Below are 17,122 nucleotides of genomic sequence, written 5' to 3'. Positions count from 1 at the left end.
CCACAGCTTCTCCAAGGGCTTTGACTTTTATATTGTATAAATTATCTTGCTTCTATACTGCACATTTGATGTAGATGGATTGCCCTTTGAGGGCAGATGCAATACTAGAAGTATGAAATAGGCATCAGTGCATTTTTAGTGAAGATATCTGTAAGAGGCGGTCTCACATGGGAAGAATGGATATTGGCTGCAGTATAACAGCAGCTGATGCAACATGTCACAAGAACAGGAAAGCTTTTAAAGTCAAACAATCTTTGGTTGCTTGCTTTCTGTCAGTTCTTTTCGGTCATTAAAAATGACACTGCTGGTCAGTGGCTGATGATCTCAAGTATGTGTTTGAGCATCTTTGCAAGGAGCTCTGCCATCTCTAACTTCACAGCGGTATGAGCTAGGAGGAAGGCACTTTAACTTTCCATGACAATCTGACTGACCCCAGAGGGAGACGAGCACAGGCCAGTAGCAGGCCGCAGTATTTTTGTGAAGCCAGAATAAAGGACAAAGTTGTGGAGTGGACACCAGCATTCCCTTCAAGGACCACTGGTTAGGCTGCTCACCACCTAGTACAAATGGGCGGAGCATGCGCAGCGCACACTCTGCCCACTTAGAATCATAGAATGGTTCCGGCGCAGAAGAAGGCAATTCGGCCCATCGAGCCCATGCTGGTAAAAACCATTAAATTTTTTACTTTAAAACTGCATCAGGTGGGTCTTGGGCATCCAAGAGGTGGTCGAGATTCCCTCCCCGATTTTCATTCCGTTTTTCAGATAAGAAATGGACAGCTAGCAGTTAAAAATCGTCCTCCATGTCTAAGGATTTTTAATTTAGATAGCCCCTCCTTACATGAAAGTTGGTACAGTCCTTCAGGCTGTCCTTCCCTTAAGTTAACCCTTTATTGTTTTTCTGTTGAGTTCTCTGTCAGCTACAAATAAATAAGAGATTTAACCATCCCCAATCACTCAGCATGTATTACAAAATAAACTATCTATGCAAAGTTTCACTTGTAGCACTGGCAATGAAACATTGCTCCCTGTTCACATCACTGTGAAAACAGAGCTGACACTGCATCCTAAGTGCAGCATGAAAGTGGCATTAATATACTATTTTACTGTCTTTCCTGTCTTCCTCTTTTTCTCTCTTTTTCTACCTTTGACCTGCCTTTCTCCTTTTTCTCTCTCTTTAATATCTCTTTTTTTCTTCCCTCTTCATTGCCCACCTGGCTATAGGAGTCTCTTATGCCACCAGTTAGCACATTTTTCTTACTATTCATTAATGAAAGCAAATTTACTGAGTTAAGGGTTTAAGTCCTCCAATCATTCTTGATGCTCTTTTATGAACATTCACCAATGCCCTTTTGAAGATAGGGCATGTTCTCACCAATGACATACAGGATTAAAGGTACTTGGTTTAACTTATAATCAAATCCTTTTAAGATACATCCAAGTATCTGATTAGTCTCATTGATAAGTTTCACATTGACTGGATACTGTTAATGAATGGTCAATAGCCACATCTGAATTTTTTTTTCTTTTCTATCTTTGCTACTGGATTCCCAATAATGGTGTACCTGTGTTTCATGTTCCATTGCACATTGCTTTACATATATCCACATTTAAATTGATCTGCTATTTCTCAGCTCATCTACTGAATTTGCTCATGTCCTAATATCAATCTTCCCTGTCCCAATCACCTGGCCACATAGAAAATGTTATGATTTCACTAGAAATACCTTCTTTCACATCATTTATGAATAACAGCTGGCAGGTATTACGTTTTCCTGGCTTTATTGATAAGAGTGCTTTATATCTCAACAATGATGCTATTATAAGCAGTCTTCAAATAAATAGCAGTTTATTCTCATATAACTCCAAGTAAGCAGTAACACCTAGGAACACAGGAACAGGAGTAGGCCATTCAGCCCCTCTTGCCTGCTCTGCCATTTGATAAGATCATGGCTGATCTGTGATCTAACTCCATATACCTGCCTTTGGCCCATATCCCTTAATACCTTTGATTGCCAAAAAGCTATCTAGCTCAGATTTAAATTTAGCAATTGAGCTAGTATCAATTGCCGTTTGCGGAAGAGAGTTCCAAACTTCTACCACCCTTTGTGTGTAGAAATGTTTTCTAATCTCACTCCTGAAAGGTCTGGCTCTAATTTTTAGACTGTGCCCCCCACACCTAGAATCCCCAACCAGCGGAAATAGTTTTTCTCTATCCACCCTATCTGTTCCCCTTAATATCTTATAAACTTCAATCAGATCACCCCTTAACCTTCAAAACTCTAGAGAATACAACCCCAATTTTTGTAATCTCTCCTCGTAACTTAACTCTTGAAGTCCGGGTATCATTCTAGTAAACCTACGCTGCACTCCCTCCAAGGCCAGTATGTCCTTCCAAAGGTGCGGTGCCCAGAACTGCTCACAGTACTCCAGGTGCGGTCTAACCAGGGTTTTGTATAGCTGCAGCATAACTTCTGCCCCCTTGTACTCTAGTCCTCTGGATATAAAGGCCAGCATTCCATTAGCCTTATTGATTATTTTCTGCACCTGTTCATGACACTTCAATGATCTATGTACCTGTGACGATCCGGATTCTTTCCCCTCAGTCTGGTTCAGTAATAACTGACGTCGAATACATTTTAAAGTTCAGCACAACTTTAATAGCAGGGTTCTTGGTCTGCAGCATTGATTTGGACTCCTGATAGAGTCCCTCTATGCTGGCAGAGCAAGAACAAAGACATACAGAAATCCACACGTTTTTATACAAATGAATAGGGTTGGAACATACTTAACGAGGGTCAACACCAATCATAAGCCGGGCATAGGTTGCCATGTGAGGTTACATTATTTCCGGCCAATCATAAATCGTCCATGTGCTGGTCATGCTGCTGTTAGACATCAAAGGGGATAACTTCCTCACTTTCCAACTTGGAATGTTCTTCCCTGTTCCTTTTGTTCCTTATCTCCCAACCTGGAATGTCTTTCAACTTTGGCTAAGCTCGTTCCCTATATTGATCTGCCATAAACATGGAGACATTCAGACCAGTCCTTGACTCACATCAAAGACCTATCATTGATAAGACAATGCAGGCCTGCTGACTAAGCAAACATATGGCCCAGCAGGAGGGCCAGGCCACTTGTACCAATCTCAGTTACTAACTAATTAACCCTTTCTAACCATTTTGCATTCTGCTTCTTTGCCACGTAGACATTTTAATATTTTACCGAAAACTGACCACGTAGGGATTCTCACCTGAACCCCTAGGTCCCTTTGGACATCCACTGTTTTTAACTTTTTACCATTTAGAAAGTACCCTGTTCTATCCTTTTTTGATCCAAAGTGGATGACGTCACATTTGTCTGCATTGAATTCCATTTGCCACAGTTTTGCCCATTCACCTAATCTATCAATATCGCTTTGTAATTTTATGTTTTCATCTACACTGCTTACAAACATATTACAATGGTTTTTATATTTTTTGCAATAATTATTTTTGGCATAAAATCTCTCCTTGTCATGTAAATTACTTTTAGCATATTGTATAATTTGTATCTTTGGATGAAAATTGCTTGGTGTGATATTATTGTATGGACACTTAATACATTTGTATCAAATTCCTTTGTCTGCTTTTTTAATGGAGTTGTTAACCCATTTAAGTGGTTAAAAATTGAACAAAGGAATTTGATTGGACATGTTAAACTCTGACATGATAATATCACACTGTGTAATTCCCAGGCCAATATGTTATCAAAAATCACACCGCTGTGCGTATGATTTTAATTATTGCAGGATGCCTCTAATGTTTCTGATTGGTCCATTACAACTATCTGACATCGCTGGCTAATTAAATCCTTGAGGGAAAATAATCCAAGTCCTTTTTGGTTACCATGATAGTTCCCTATTCCCCTACCTCCATCCCAAACTTTTTATCCAATTTAAAATTCTGCTTCCTCCCGGACTCACTGAATGCTCCAGCTCAGGCTCTGCTGCATTCCTCCTTTTGAGGCCATGCCCTAGGTGTGCACTTTCACTAAGAGAGGCACCTCTCATAGGCAGCCTAGGCTGTGGAGTTAGGATCTTATGCACACAAGTACACTGCATTTACATGAGTCATCACTGCAGCCGGTAGCACGTTTTAATCGATGAAGGGGACTCGCAGCACACATAAATAGGCAATCCTCACCTGGGTCATGGGGATACCCCCCCTCAGGGACCTGATTTAGGACATGCTTTGAATTATTCTAATCTTCTATTACTAGCTAAAAGCTTATTGATCTATTAGACTCTGTCTGAAGATCACAGTTAGAGTACTGTGGGCAGCTTTTGGTACCCTATTATAGAAAGGACATTAAAGCCATAGATTGCGTACAGCAAAAAATCACCATGATGATGCCAGGAATGAGAAACTATGGTAATGAGAAGAGAATTCAGAAACTGAGACTATTTACACCGAAGCAGAAAAAACTAAGAGGAGATTTATTCAATGTTTTTAAAATGATGGAGGATCTTTTAAGGGTGAATAGGGAAAGATTATTTCCTTTGGTTGGGGAGTCAACGGCAAGCGAATATCAATTTAAAATGATCCTTAAGAGAGTGAGGAGAGAGGGTAGGATAAACATTTGAAACAGAGGAAGATACAGGGTTAGGAGGAGAGAGTGGGGCACTGGCAATAGTTTTGGGTTGCTCTAGCAAAGAGCTGGCACTGACACAGTGGATCAAATGATATTATTTTGTGCTGCAATCCTCTATGGTTCTATGTTCTACTTGTCTTTAGACAGACGTTTACAGGGTTTTGCTGTTATGCTATTTTCTCCTATTTTGAGACAACATAGTACATTATTTTACCAGGAAATGATTGATATAATGAGTTTAATTTTACTTTTCCTGTTTGCCTTTTGTATATTGTCCATTCAGAATCCCCATTTTTGGGATTACACAATTCCTTTCTTTAATTCTAAATGTGACTTTTCATTCCTATTAAAAATAATATGGTGATACTTCAGAATTTACATGCAATACGGATTCTGTGAATAATGGTAAATTGGCTGATATTATTAGCTGATGGTTGCAAACTGATTTAAATCCAGATCTCACTGGATAAATCATTTTTCTTGGAGGTGCTGCCTGTTTGAACATCAGTTGAGTGACCTTATCCACCATTTTTTTTTGGGCTGTGGCCATTAGTCACTGCCATTTGGATTCAGCTCTGATGAGCTAAAAAGGTCATGAAAAGTAAATTCCTTGATGTTATAAGGAGACAACTATATCATGTCAAAGTCCAGTCTATTTCCTGTCTGAGTCTTCGTATTTTAGTTGAGGTCTTAATATAGGAGCACGATGCTTGCATGCTTCACTAAAAGCTTTCACTAATTCAGTAAAAGGGAACTATCCATTTCCATTTTAAACCCCAAGCTAATGACCATCCATGGGGGCATGTTCTGGACTTAGCATTCCTTTGCATTCCTCTTAGACCCTTGCCATGGTTTAATTCTATAATTCCTGTTCAAAAAAGGTCACTGAATTTCTATTTCCACAGCTTATTTGTAACACAAGCAGTTTTTTGACATATTTGTATACATAAATAACTTGTTGGCATGATTTATTCTCCAACTGTCTGGAGTCAGAGTTTTGTCCTAACAAGGTTTGTGATGTCATATCCTGATATGTTTCCTTGGCACTGTATTTTATTTCTTGTTTTTTCCCTTTAGGCATAAACAAAAAAGAATTAAGACAGGGAGACAGTAAAGGATATTTTAAGGATTGTACTATATATATTTTAAAGGGGCGTTAAGTGAGATTTTTTTCAATGTCCTTAATTTAAATCAAAAATTGTGGCACACCAACAGGCCAAGTGGGTAGCAGTGAAAATGAGAGTGGCTTTTGAAGACAGTCATTTTTGAATGTTTTGAAAAGTTAAATTGAATTATAAATAGAGATCCTTTTTCTTTCTTTACTATTTTTAGCAAAAAAGTAACAAATAGTGTAACATCAGTAGAAAATACTAAAGGATTATTACTTAGTGTTGATTGCGGATTCTTACACCATCCAGAAATGGATTAACAAACATCACCTGAAGACTGAATTAAAAGTCTATTCCTTGATCATTGAGGTCGACAGTAAGGAAGTTGTGGCTCATTCTGCGTCAAATTGAAAGGGGAATATTTAATTTCAGGTCAGACCCGGTATTAGTGAATTTAATAAAGTTCAAAAGTATCACCACAGCAGTTCAAAAAGTGAATAGTACAGATGGGCTTACTGTCACAGAACAATGGTGTGGCAGCTAGTAGTGGGTGCACAACAGCAGAACAGGAGGTGGGGAGGATGGATCAGAGGACAAAGGAAGCACACAGCTCACAGCAGGGAGTGTACAAGGCAATAGATCTCTCACAACAGCTGGCTTGGCATGGTGATGGAGCAGTGTGTGAAGAGTCTCAGGGTCAACTGGAGGTTGTGACTGAGATGTACCCCTGATTCATGAAAACCTGTCGGGATAGTCTGTAATGGACTACCAGTGGCAGTAAAGGTAACCGTTGCCATTAACATTTATGCCACAGGGACCTTCCAGGCACCGACTGGTGATACTTCAAGAATCAGCTACTTTGTTTGCCTTTTGGAGAGGTGATGTTTTCTTTTCTGGCCAATGAAAGAATTTCAGGGGACAGTGTAAAGTAGAAGTGAATTAATTTTAAGTATTTCAGTCCTCATGGTGCATGTGTTTTATGTGTAGGTGTTTAATGTGTTTTACTGGTGGATTGCCCCTTGCGAGTTGTTGCTACCTATATGTGGGGCTAACCCTGATATACCCGCATTAGGCCAAGATGTCTTTGCTGGAATTGCTTGCAGAACCAAGATCTATTATCCATTGTATAGTGCTATGCAATGGCATAGAAAGGCAATAGATATGAGAGCCAACCAATTGTTTCTGTGCTGTTCCACATATGTCTATAATTAAGGAATGAGTGATTGAGCACTTAGAGAAATTTGAGCTGATTAGAGAGAGCCAACATGGATTTGTAAAGGGTAGGTCCTAATTGAACTTTTTGAGGAAGTAACTAAAGTAATAGACAGGAGAATGTCTATGGATCTAGTTTATATGGACTTCCAGAAGGCATTCGATAAGGTTCCACATAAAAGACTTAGCTAAAATTAAAGCTTTTGGAATTGAAGGCAAATTATTGACCTGGTTAGGAGATTGGTTAGGCGTTGGAAGACAGAGAGTAGGGATAATGGGTATGTACTTGATTTGGAAGGCAGTGACTAGTGGGTGTCCCACAAGAATCATAGAAAGTTATGGCACAGAAGGAGGCCATTCAGCCCATTGTGTCCATGCCGGCCGAAAAAGAGCTATCCAGCTTAATCCCACTTTCCAGCACTTGGTCCGTAGCCCTGTAGGTTATGGCACTTTAGGTGCACATCCAAGTACTTTTTAAATGAGTTGAGGGTTTCTACCTCTACCACCCTTTCAGGCAGTGAGTCCCAGACCCCCACCACCCTCTGGTGAAAAGATTTCTCCTCAGCTCCCCTCTAATCCTTCTACCAATTACTTTAAATATATGCCCCTGGTCACTGACCATTCTGCTAAGGGAAATAGGTCCTCCCTATCCACACTGTCTAGTCCAGACATAATTTTAAATACCTCAATTAAATCTCCTCATATCCTCCTTTTCTTCCAAAGAAAACAACCCCAGCCTATCCAATCTTTCCTCATAGCTAAAATTCTCCAGCCCTGGCAACTACCTCATAAATCTCCTTTGTACCCTCTCTAGTGCAATCACATCTTTCCTGTAATGTGGTGACCAGAACGATATGCAGGACTCAAGCTGTGGCCTAACTAATGTTTTATACAGTTCTAACATAACCTCCCCGCTCTTATATTCTATGCCTCGGCTAATAAAGGAAAATATCCCGTATACCTTTTTAACCACCTTATCTACCTGTCCTGCTACCTTCAGGGATCTGTGGACATGCACTCCAAGGTCCCTTTGTTCCTCTACAACTCTCAGTATCCTATCATTTATTGTGTACTCCCTTGCCTTGTTTGCCTTCCCCAAATGCATTACCTCACACTGCTCTGGATTGAATTCCATTTACCACTTTTCTTCCCACTTGACCAGTCCATTGATATCCTCCTGCAGTCTACAGCTTTCCTCCTCACTATCAAGCACACGGCCAATTTTTGTATCATCTGCAAACTTCTTGATCAAGTCCCCCACATTCAATTCTAAATCATTAATATATACCTCAAAAAGCAAGGGAACTAGCACTGAGCCTTGCAGAACCCCACTGGAAACAGCCTTCCAGTCACACAAGCACTCATCAACCATTACCCTTTGCTTCCTGCCACTGAGCCAATTTTGGATCCAACTTGCTACTTTCCTTTGGATCCCATGGGCTTTTACTTTTTTGACCAGTCTGTCATATGGGACCTTGTCAAATCCATGTAGACTACATCAAATGTGATACCCTCATCAACTGTCCTTGTTACATCCTCAAAAAATTCAATCAAGTTAGTCAGGTACGACCTTCCCTTAGCAAATCCATGCTGACTGTCCTTGATTAATCCGTGCCTTTCTAAATGACGATTTATCGTGTCCCTCAGAATTGATTCCAATAATTTGCCCATCACCGAGGTTAGACTGACTGGCCTCTAATTACTCAGTCTATTTCTTTTTCCCTTTTTAAACAACGGTACAATGTTAGCAGTCCTCCAATCCTTTGGCACCACGCCTGTAGCCAGGGAGGATTGGAAAATGATGACCAGAGCCTCTGTTATTTCCACTCTTGCTTCTCTTAACAGCCTGGGATACATTTCATCCGGGCCTGGTGATTTATGCACTTTCAAAGATGCTAAACCCTTTAATACTTCCTCTCTCACTATGTTTATCCCATCCTATGTTTCACACTCCTCCTCTTTAACTACAATGTCTGCATCGTCCCCCTCTTTTGTGAAGACAGACGCAAAGTATTCATTTAGAACTGTACCCACATCTTCCACCTCCACACATAGGTTACTTCTTTGGTTTCTAACAGGCCCTACTCTTTCCTTAGTCTGTGCTCGGGCCCCAACTATTCAATATATTTATTAATGACTTAGATAACACAATAGAGAGCGATATATCCAAGTTTACCATGACGCAAAGATTGATGGCATAGTAAGTAATGTAGACGGGAGCATAATATTACAAAGAGACATTGATAGATTAAATGAATGGGCAAAACTGTGCCAGATGGATTTCAACGCAGGCAAGTGTGAGGTCATCCATTTTGGACCAAAAAAGGATAGATCCGAGTATTTTGTAAATAGTGAAAAGCTAGGAACTATGGAGATTCAAAGAGAGTTAGGGGTCCATGTACGCAGATCACTAAAATGTCATAGTCAGGCACAAAAATAATCAAAATGGATAATGGAATGTTAACCTTTATAACTAAAGGGCTAGAATATAAAGGGAAGGAAGTTTTGCTACAGCTATACAAAACCTTCGTTAGACCACATAAGGAGTACCGTGTATAGTTCTGGGATACATTGGCCTTGGAAGGAGTGCAGATTCACCAGAATGTTACCAGGGCTCTAAGGGTTAGATTATGAGGCGAGATTACATAAACTAGTCTTGTATTCCATGGAATACAGAAGGTTAAGAGGTGATTTGATTGAGGCTTTTAGGCTATTCATAGGGTAGATAGAGAGAAACTTTTTCCACTGGTGAGGGAGTCTAGGACAAGGAGACATAACCTTAAAATCAGAGCCAGGCCATTCAGGAGAGAAGTTAGGAAACACTTCATCATGCAAAGGGTGGTAGAAGTGTGGAACTCTCTATCGCACAAAAAACAGCAGTTGCTGGCTCAATCAATCATTTTAAATCTGAGATCGATAGATTTTTGCTAGCCAAGAGTATTATGATGTGGAGATGCCGGTGATGGACTGGAGTTGACAATTGTAAACAATTTTACAACACCAAGTTATAGTCCAGCAATTTTATTTTAAATTCACAAGCTTTCGGAGGCTTCCCCCTGACGAAGGGGGAAGCCTCCGAAAGCTTGTGAATTTAAAATAAAATTGCTGGACTATAACTTGGTGTTGTAAAATTGTTTACGAGTATTATGGGATATGGAGCCAAGGCGGGTGGATGGAGTGAGGATACAGATCAGCCATGATCTCATTGAATAGCGGAACAGGCTTGAGGGGCTGAATGGTCTACTCATGTTCTATGTCAATGGCGGATGAAATATCCTCACAGTGCTTAATGATTTGTGTGAACATAAATGATCATCTCCCTTATGATTATGTTTGACGAATCCCCAAACTAGTTGAAACCAGCCATAGCTATATACCTAGACCATATCTGGAGTATTGTGTGCAGTTTTGGTCTCCTTATCTGAGGAAGGATGTCCCTGCCATGGAGGGAGAGCAACGAAGGTTCACCAGACTGATTTCTGGGATGGCAGGACTGACGTATGAGGAGAGATTGGGTCGACTAGGCCTATATTCACTAGAGTTTAGAAGACTGAGAGGTGATCTCATCGAAACATATAAAATTCTAACAGGACTAGACAGACGAGATGGAGGGAGGATGTTCCCAATGGATGGGGAATCCATAACCAGGGGTCACAGTCTCAGGATACAGGGTATGCCATTTAGAACCGAGATGAGGAGAAATTTCTTCACTCAGAGGGTGGTGAACCTGTGGAATTCTCTACCACAGAAGGCAGTGGAGGCCAAGTCATTAGATGTATTGAAGAAGGAGATAAATATATTTCTTAATGCTAAAGGGATCAAGGGATATGGGGAAAAAGCAGGAACAGGGTACTGAGTTAGACGATCAGCCATGATCATTTTGAATGGCTGAGCAGGCCCGAAGGGCCGAATGGCCTACTCTTGCTCCTATTTTCTATGATTCTACAATTTTGCGTTTGGACCCCAAAGCCTGCACAGCAGTTGTGGGATCATTCTCACTAGCACCAAGTGTGGTTTGGGGAATTGGAGATTATAGGGTTACATGTTTATTTCCAACCCATACCAGCATGCAGTGGAGTCTTGCAAAATCTTACCTATAATATTTGCAGTGACCATGATGGTAATGAAGCAAGGTTAAAAAACAACAGCCATTGATTCTATTCATTGACTAGAAATGTAATGTTGACTTTTATTTCAAGAAGATTTTATTTTATTCATTCATGGGATGTGGGCGTCGCTGGCAAGGCCAGCATTTATTGCCCATCCCTAATTGCCCTTGAGAAGGTGATGGTGAGCCGCCTTCTTGAACCGTTGCAGTCCGTGTGGTGAAGGTTCTCCCACAGTGCTGTTAGGAAGGGAGTTCCAGGATTTTGACCCAGCGACGATGAGGAAACGGCGATATATTTCCAACTCAGGATGGTGTGTGACTTGGAGGGGAACGTGCAGGTGGTGTTGTTCCCATGTGCCTGCTGCCCTTGCCCTTCTAGGTGGTAGAGGTCACAGGTTTGGGAGGTGCTGTCGAAGAAGCCTTGGCAAGTTGCTGCAGTGCATCTTGTAAGTAGTACATACTGCAGCCACAGTGCGCCGGTGGTGGAGGGAGTGAATGTTCAAGATGGTGGATGGGGTGCCAATCAAGCGGGCTGCTTTGTCTTGGATGGTGTCGAGCTTCTTGAGTTTTGTTGGAGCTGCACTCATCCAGGCAAGTAGAGATTATTCCATCACACTCCTGACTTGTGCCTTGCAGATGGTGGAAAGGCTTTGGGGAGTCAGGAGGTGGGTCACTCGCTGCAGAATACCCAGCCTCTGACCACCTCTTGTAACCACAGTATTTATGTGGCTGGTCCAGTTATGTTTCTGGTCATTGGTGATCCCCAGGATATTATATATATTTGAAACCTACTTACTTTATCAGTTTTTTCCAAAAAGTCTGTTGCAGCTGCATTAAGATAACCTGTTTTTCTTTGTAAGGGACTAAAAGGGGAAATTGGTCCAGCTGGAATTATTGGACCTTCAGGTCCACCGGGACCATCTGGTCTTCCTGGCCCACCTGGGATCTCTACATCAGGTGAGAAACACATTCCAGGGACTGAATGTTAATGTATGAGGAAAAGTACAATGGTTTTAAGGTATGAGACGATATTACTGTTGCCAATAATAATGGACATGTGTTTGTATGACCGTCCTCCACTATTTTAGTGGAAGCATTAACCTATTTAAATAAATGTTTCCTTTAAAATAGCAGACAAAACAATGTCAAATGTGTTGAATATTCACCCTCTAATATTGGTGACATAAATTTCCAGGTGATTGTGTTCATTTTAGCAACGTTGGCAAGTGTTAGCATGAATGCTTTGTAATCTGATATCAGTGGTGTTTCACAACAGTAACAAAATGGGCATGATTTTGACCCCGAGCCGGGAAGAGGGCGGGGGGATCAAATTGCGGATGGGAAACCCGGAAATACGGGTTTTCCAGACATCCTTACCTTTTTGACGTAAGGACATCTTTTTTGTTTGTCGGTTTGTCGTTCAACTGACAGGCCTGATTGGTTCAAGTAAGTCTTCAGGTAAGTCTTTGTTTGTACGGATGTGGGGGCATTGGTTGGCACAGGGCATGGGTTGGCACATGAGGCACCAGTGGGCATGAGGATCATGGGGGGCAGGAACGGGGGTCAGTCACGGGGGGAGGTGTCGGGGTCGGGGGTCATCGCTAGGGTCTGCGATCATTGGGGGGAGTTGGAGGTAAGCTTGTTGGGCTTGGGGGAAGCACTCCTGCTCCTTCAGACCCACAACCTGTGCCAGAAAGGCACATACCTTCTCGCCTCCTTTCGCGTGGCATAAAAGAGAAGGCCCGGGGATCCCGGCCCCCAGGGATTGAAATTGGAAACTCTGGAGAAATGAAGGCCCGCAGCCTCCTTGAAAGGTTTTAATCACTAACCCGACTCCTGGGAGCGGGATGGTCTCCCGCCCTAGTGAAAACCGGAAGTGGGCGGGGTGGGCAGGTTGGGGGGCGGGTCCAAAATGGTTGCGATTTTGAATGCCCCTCCCGCCCCCAACCCACCCATTTTTCTCTTTTAAAATCGTGCCCAATTTGCCACTGGCACCACAATAGATAAAGAATTTTCCATGGGGTTCTGCTGGTCTCCCACAGGTCTTCGAGTGGGAAACCAATGGAATCCCCACAGGATTTCAGCCGCAGAGTTTTTAGAGGGGGAAGGTAGATCTTTAAAATATAGCAATGGTGGAGTAATTGAAGATGAGGGGAAAATAATTGAATTACCTAATGAATATTTTCTCAATGTGTAGGGATAGAGGATGCAGTTTATGAGTATGGTAGTGTAGGGTACAATAATGTACTGGATTAACAACCCAGAGGTCATGAGTTCAAATTCCAACAGTTGTGAATGAAATGAATTAAATCTGGTAATTAATGGACTGGCATCAGAAAAATGACCATGAATTATCATAAAAACCCAACTGGTTCACTAATGTCCTTCATGGAAAGGAACTGGCCTCTCCTACCTGATCCAACCTAAACATGACTCCAGTTCCATGCCCTGTGAGTACAATTCTTTATGGACGGGCTATGTGCATGGCAACATCCTGTCACAAAATGAGGAATTTGAATGGAATTACCATCAAACTGACTATTAAAATGATCTGTTCACACATTCAGTGCGAGAGCAGTTGCTGTTGATCAATTCACACAGGTAGCATTTCTGTTCGCCAGACGTGGAATGGACACTACCTTTAGAGATACATCCCACTTACCTTAGTCCACATAGCTGAGGTTCAGGTTGGCACAGCCAAGGCCTAGGTGTATGCAGTATATAGCTGGAGTTTAACCAGCTAAAACTACATGGCCTACCAGCATAAGACACTGCCAGGACTTCTGCTGCTTGTCCTCCCAGGACCCCCTTACCTTTTAGGGCACAAACTTATACCTGGAGCGAAGTGGGTAGAATCTGAGTGACAGGTCCATTCCTCCAGGTTGCATTAGTGGGTCAGGCTGGCTGGTCAATCAACAGTGCCCTGGAGTATGACAGACCTGCCTGACACAGGTGTCAGATTACCCAGTCTGCCACAGAAGATTGACTTTCATTGGCAGGTGTGTCATCTTGACAGCCCCTTGCCCCTAAAGAGACAACTTTCACCTCCGCACCCCCCCCTTCCCCCCGAAAGGAGAATAGTTACTCAGCCTTCAGACAACTAACAATTGCAGATTGTAGCCTTGGCTAGATACACATCGTGTACCAGGAGATCTTTACAAGTGGTAGGGTGAGCAGCAAAACTCACCATAAAATGAGTGAGGGCATTGCTATCATCCACACAAGGACGCACATGACCCTACTGAATGGGTGTTTCACCAGTTTGGGGTGCCGAGCTTCAGCGGAGCTCCTTGCCTCTTTCACAGTGCACTGAGCCCTGGATATAAGATTATGCCCAGCCTCCAGGTAATGGCCTCCAACAGCCGTTGTTTTTATTTTATTCGTTCATGGGATGTGGGCATCGCTGGCAAGGCCAGCATTTATTGCCCATCCCTAATTGCCCTTGAGAAGGTGGTGGTGAGCCGCCTTCTTGAACTGCTGCAGTCCGTGTGGTGAAGGTTCTCCCACAGTGCTGTTAGGAAGGGAGTTCCAGGATTTTGACCCAGCGACAATGAAGGAACGGCGATATATTTCCAAGTCGGGATGGTGTGTGACTTGGAGGTGAACGTGCAGGTGGTGTTGTTCCCATGTGCCTGCTGCTCTTGTCCTTCTAGGTGATAGAGGTCGTGGGTTTGGGAGGTGCTGTCGAAGAAGCTTGGCGAGTTACTGCAGTGTATCCTGTGGATGGTACACACTGCAGCCACAGTGCGCCGGTGGTGAAGGGAGTGAACGTTTAGGGTGGTGGATGGGGTGCCAATCAAGCGGGCTGCTTTGTCCTGGATGGTGTCGAGCTTCTTGAGTGAGTGTTGTTGGAGCTGCACTCATCCAAGCAAGTGGAGAGTATTCTGTCACACTCCTGACTTGTGCCTTGTGGAAAGGCTTTGAAGGGTCAGGAGGTGAGTCACTCGCCGCAGAATACCCAGCCTCTGACCTGCTCTCATAGCCACAGTATTTATATGGCTGGTCCAGTTAAGTCAATGGTGACCCCCAGGATGTTGACGTTGGGGGATTTGGCGATGGTAATGCCGTTGAATGTCAAGGGGAGGTGGTTAGACTCTCTCTTGTTGGAGATGGTCATTGCCTGGCAGTTGTCTGGCACGAATGTTACTTGCCACTTATCAGCCCAAGCCTGGATGTTGTCCAGGTCTTGCTGCATGCGGGCTCGGACTGTTTCATTATCTGAGGGGTTGCGAATGGAACTGAACACTGTGCAATCATCAGCGAACATCCCCATTTCTGACCTTATGATGGAGGGAAGGTCATTGATGAAGCAGCTGAAGATGGTTGGGCCGAGGACACTGCCCTGAAGAACTCCTGCAGCAATGTCCTGGGGCTGAGATGATTGGCCTTCAACTACCACTATCATCTTCCTTTGTGCTAGGTATGACTCCATCCACTGATTCCCATTGACTTCAATTTTACTAGGGCTCCTTGGTGCCACACTCGGTCAAATGCTGCCTTGATGTCAAGTGCAGTCATTCTCATCTCACCTCTGGAATTCAGCTCTTTTGTCCATGTTTGGACCAAGGCTGTAATGAGGACTGGAGCAGAGTGGTCCTGGCGGATCCCAAACTGAGCATCGGTGAGCAGGTTATTGGTGAGTAAGTGCCGCTTGATAGCACTGTCGACGACATCTTCCATCACTTTGCTGATGATTGAGAATAGACTGATGGGGCGGTCATTGGCCGGATTGGATTTGTCCTGCTTTTTGTGGACAGGACATACCTGGGCAATTTTCCACATTGTCGGGTAGATGCCAGTGTTGTAGCTGAACTGGAACAGTTTGGCTAGAGGCGCGGCTAGTTCTGGAGCACAAGTCTTCAGCACTACAGCTGGGATGTTGTCGGGGCCCATAGCCTTTGCTGTATCCAGTGCACTCAGCCGTTTCTTGATATCACGTGGAGTGAATCGAATTGGCTGAAGACTGGCTTCTGTGATGGTGGGGATATCGGGAGGAGGCCGAGATGGATGATCCACTCGGCACTTCTGGCTGAAGATGGTTGCAAACTCTTCAGCTTTGTCTTTTGCACTCACGTGCTGGACTCCGCCATCTTTGAAGATGGGGATGTTTGCAGAGCCTCCTCCTCCCGTTAGTTGTTTAATTGTCCACCACCATTAACGACTGGATGTGGCAGGACTGCAGATCTTTGATCTGATTCGTTGGCTGTGGAATCGCTTAGCTCTGTCTATAGCATGTTGCTTCCGCTGTTTAGCATACGTGTAGTCCTGAGTTGTAATTTCTCCAGGTTGGCACCTCATTTTTAGGTACGCCTGGTGCTGCTCCTGGCATGCTCTTCTACACTCCTCATTGAACTAGGGTTGATCCCCTGGCTTGTTGGTAATGGTAGAGTGAGGAATGTGCCGGGCCATGAGGTTACTAATTGTGCTGGAATACAATTCTGCTGCTGATGGCCCACAGCACCTCATGGATGCCCAGTTTTGAGCTGCTAGATCTGTTCTGAATCTATCCCATTTAGCACGGTGGTAGAGCCACACAACACGTTGGATGGTGTCCTCAGTGCAAAGACGTGACTTCATCTCCACGAGGACTGTGCGGTGGTCACTCCTACCAATACTCTCATGAACAGATGCCTCTGCGACAGGTAGATTGATGAGGACGAGGTCAAGTAGGTTATTCCCTCGTGTTGGTTCCCTCACCACCTGCCGCAGGCCCAGTCTAGCAGTTATGTCCTTCAGGACTCGGCAAGCTCGGTCAGTAGTGGTGCTACCGAGCCACTCTTGGTGATGGACATTGAAGTCCCCCACCCAGAGTACATTCTGTGTCCTCGCTACCCTCAGTGCTTCCTCCAAGTGGTGCTCAACATGGAGGAAGGACTAAGGAATTGAGAAAGAAAAATAAAGACTTCCATGCATAAAGCCCCTCATCACGACTCTCACAAATGTCTCAAAGTGCTTCACAAACATATAATGAATTACTTTGCAGTGACTGTTGCTATGTAAGTAAATGCACCAGCCATTTTTCACACAGCATGATCCCACAATAATAATGAGATGAATGGCCA

The 17,122-nt window shown here is 43.3% G+C and overlaps 1 protein-coding gene across 2 annotated transcripts in view; it reads left to right on the top strand.

Moving 5' to 3' along the window:
• colq (collagen-like tail subunit (single strand of homotrimer) of asymmetric acetylcholinesterase) overlaps positions 1-17,122 on the top strand; it is a 95,368-nt gene that overhangs the window by 67,698 nt on the left and 10,548 nt on the right. For both annotated transcript variants that reach the window (XM_068002687.1, XM_068002679.1), the window contains one exon: positions 11,921-12,017. In XM_068002687.1, the coding sequence (XP_067858788.1) occupies positions 11,921-12,017 (97 nt within the window). The remainder of the gene's footprint in view (positions 1-11,920; positions 12,018-17,122) is intronic.

Source organism: Heptranchias perlo, chromosome 2 (assembly GCF_035084215.1).
Source record: "Heptranchias perlo isolate sHepPer1 chromosome 2, sHepPer1.hap1, whole genome shotgun sequence".
Classification (NCBI taxonomy): Eukaryota; Metazoa; Chordata; class Chondrichthyes; order Hexanchiformes; family Hexanchidae; genus Heptranchias; species Heptranchias perlo.
The sequence above is the reverse complement of the archived record's forward strand: the minus strand, read 5'-3'. Positions and strand labels throughout refer to the sequence as shown.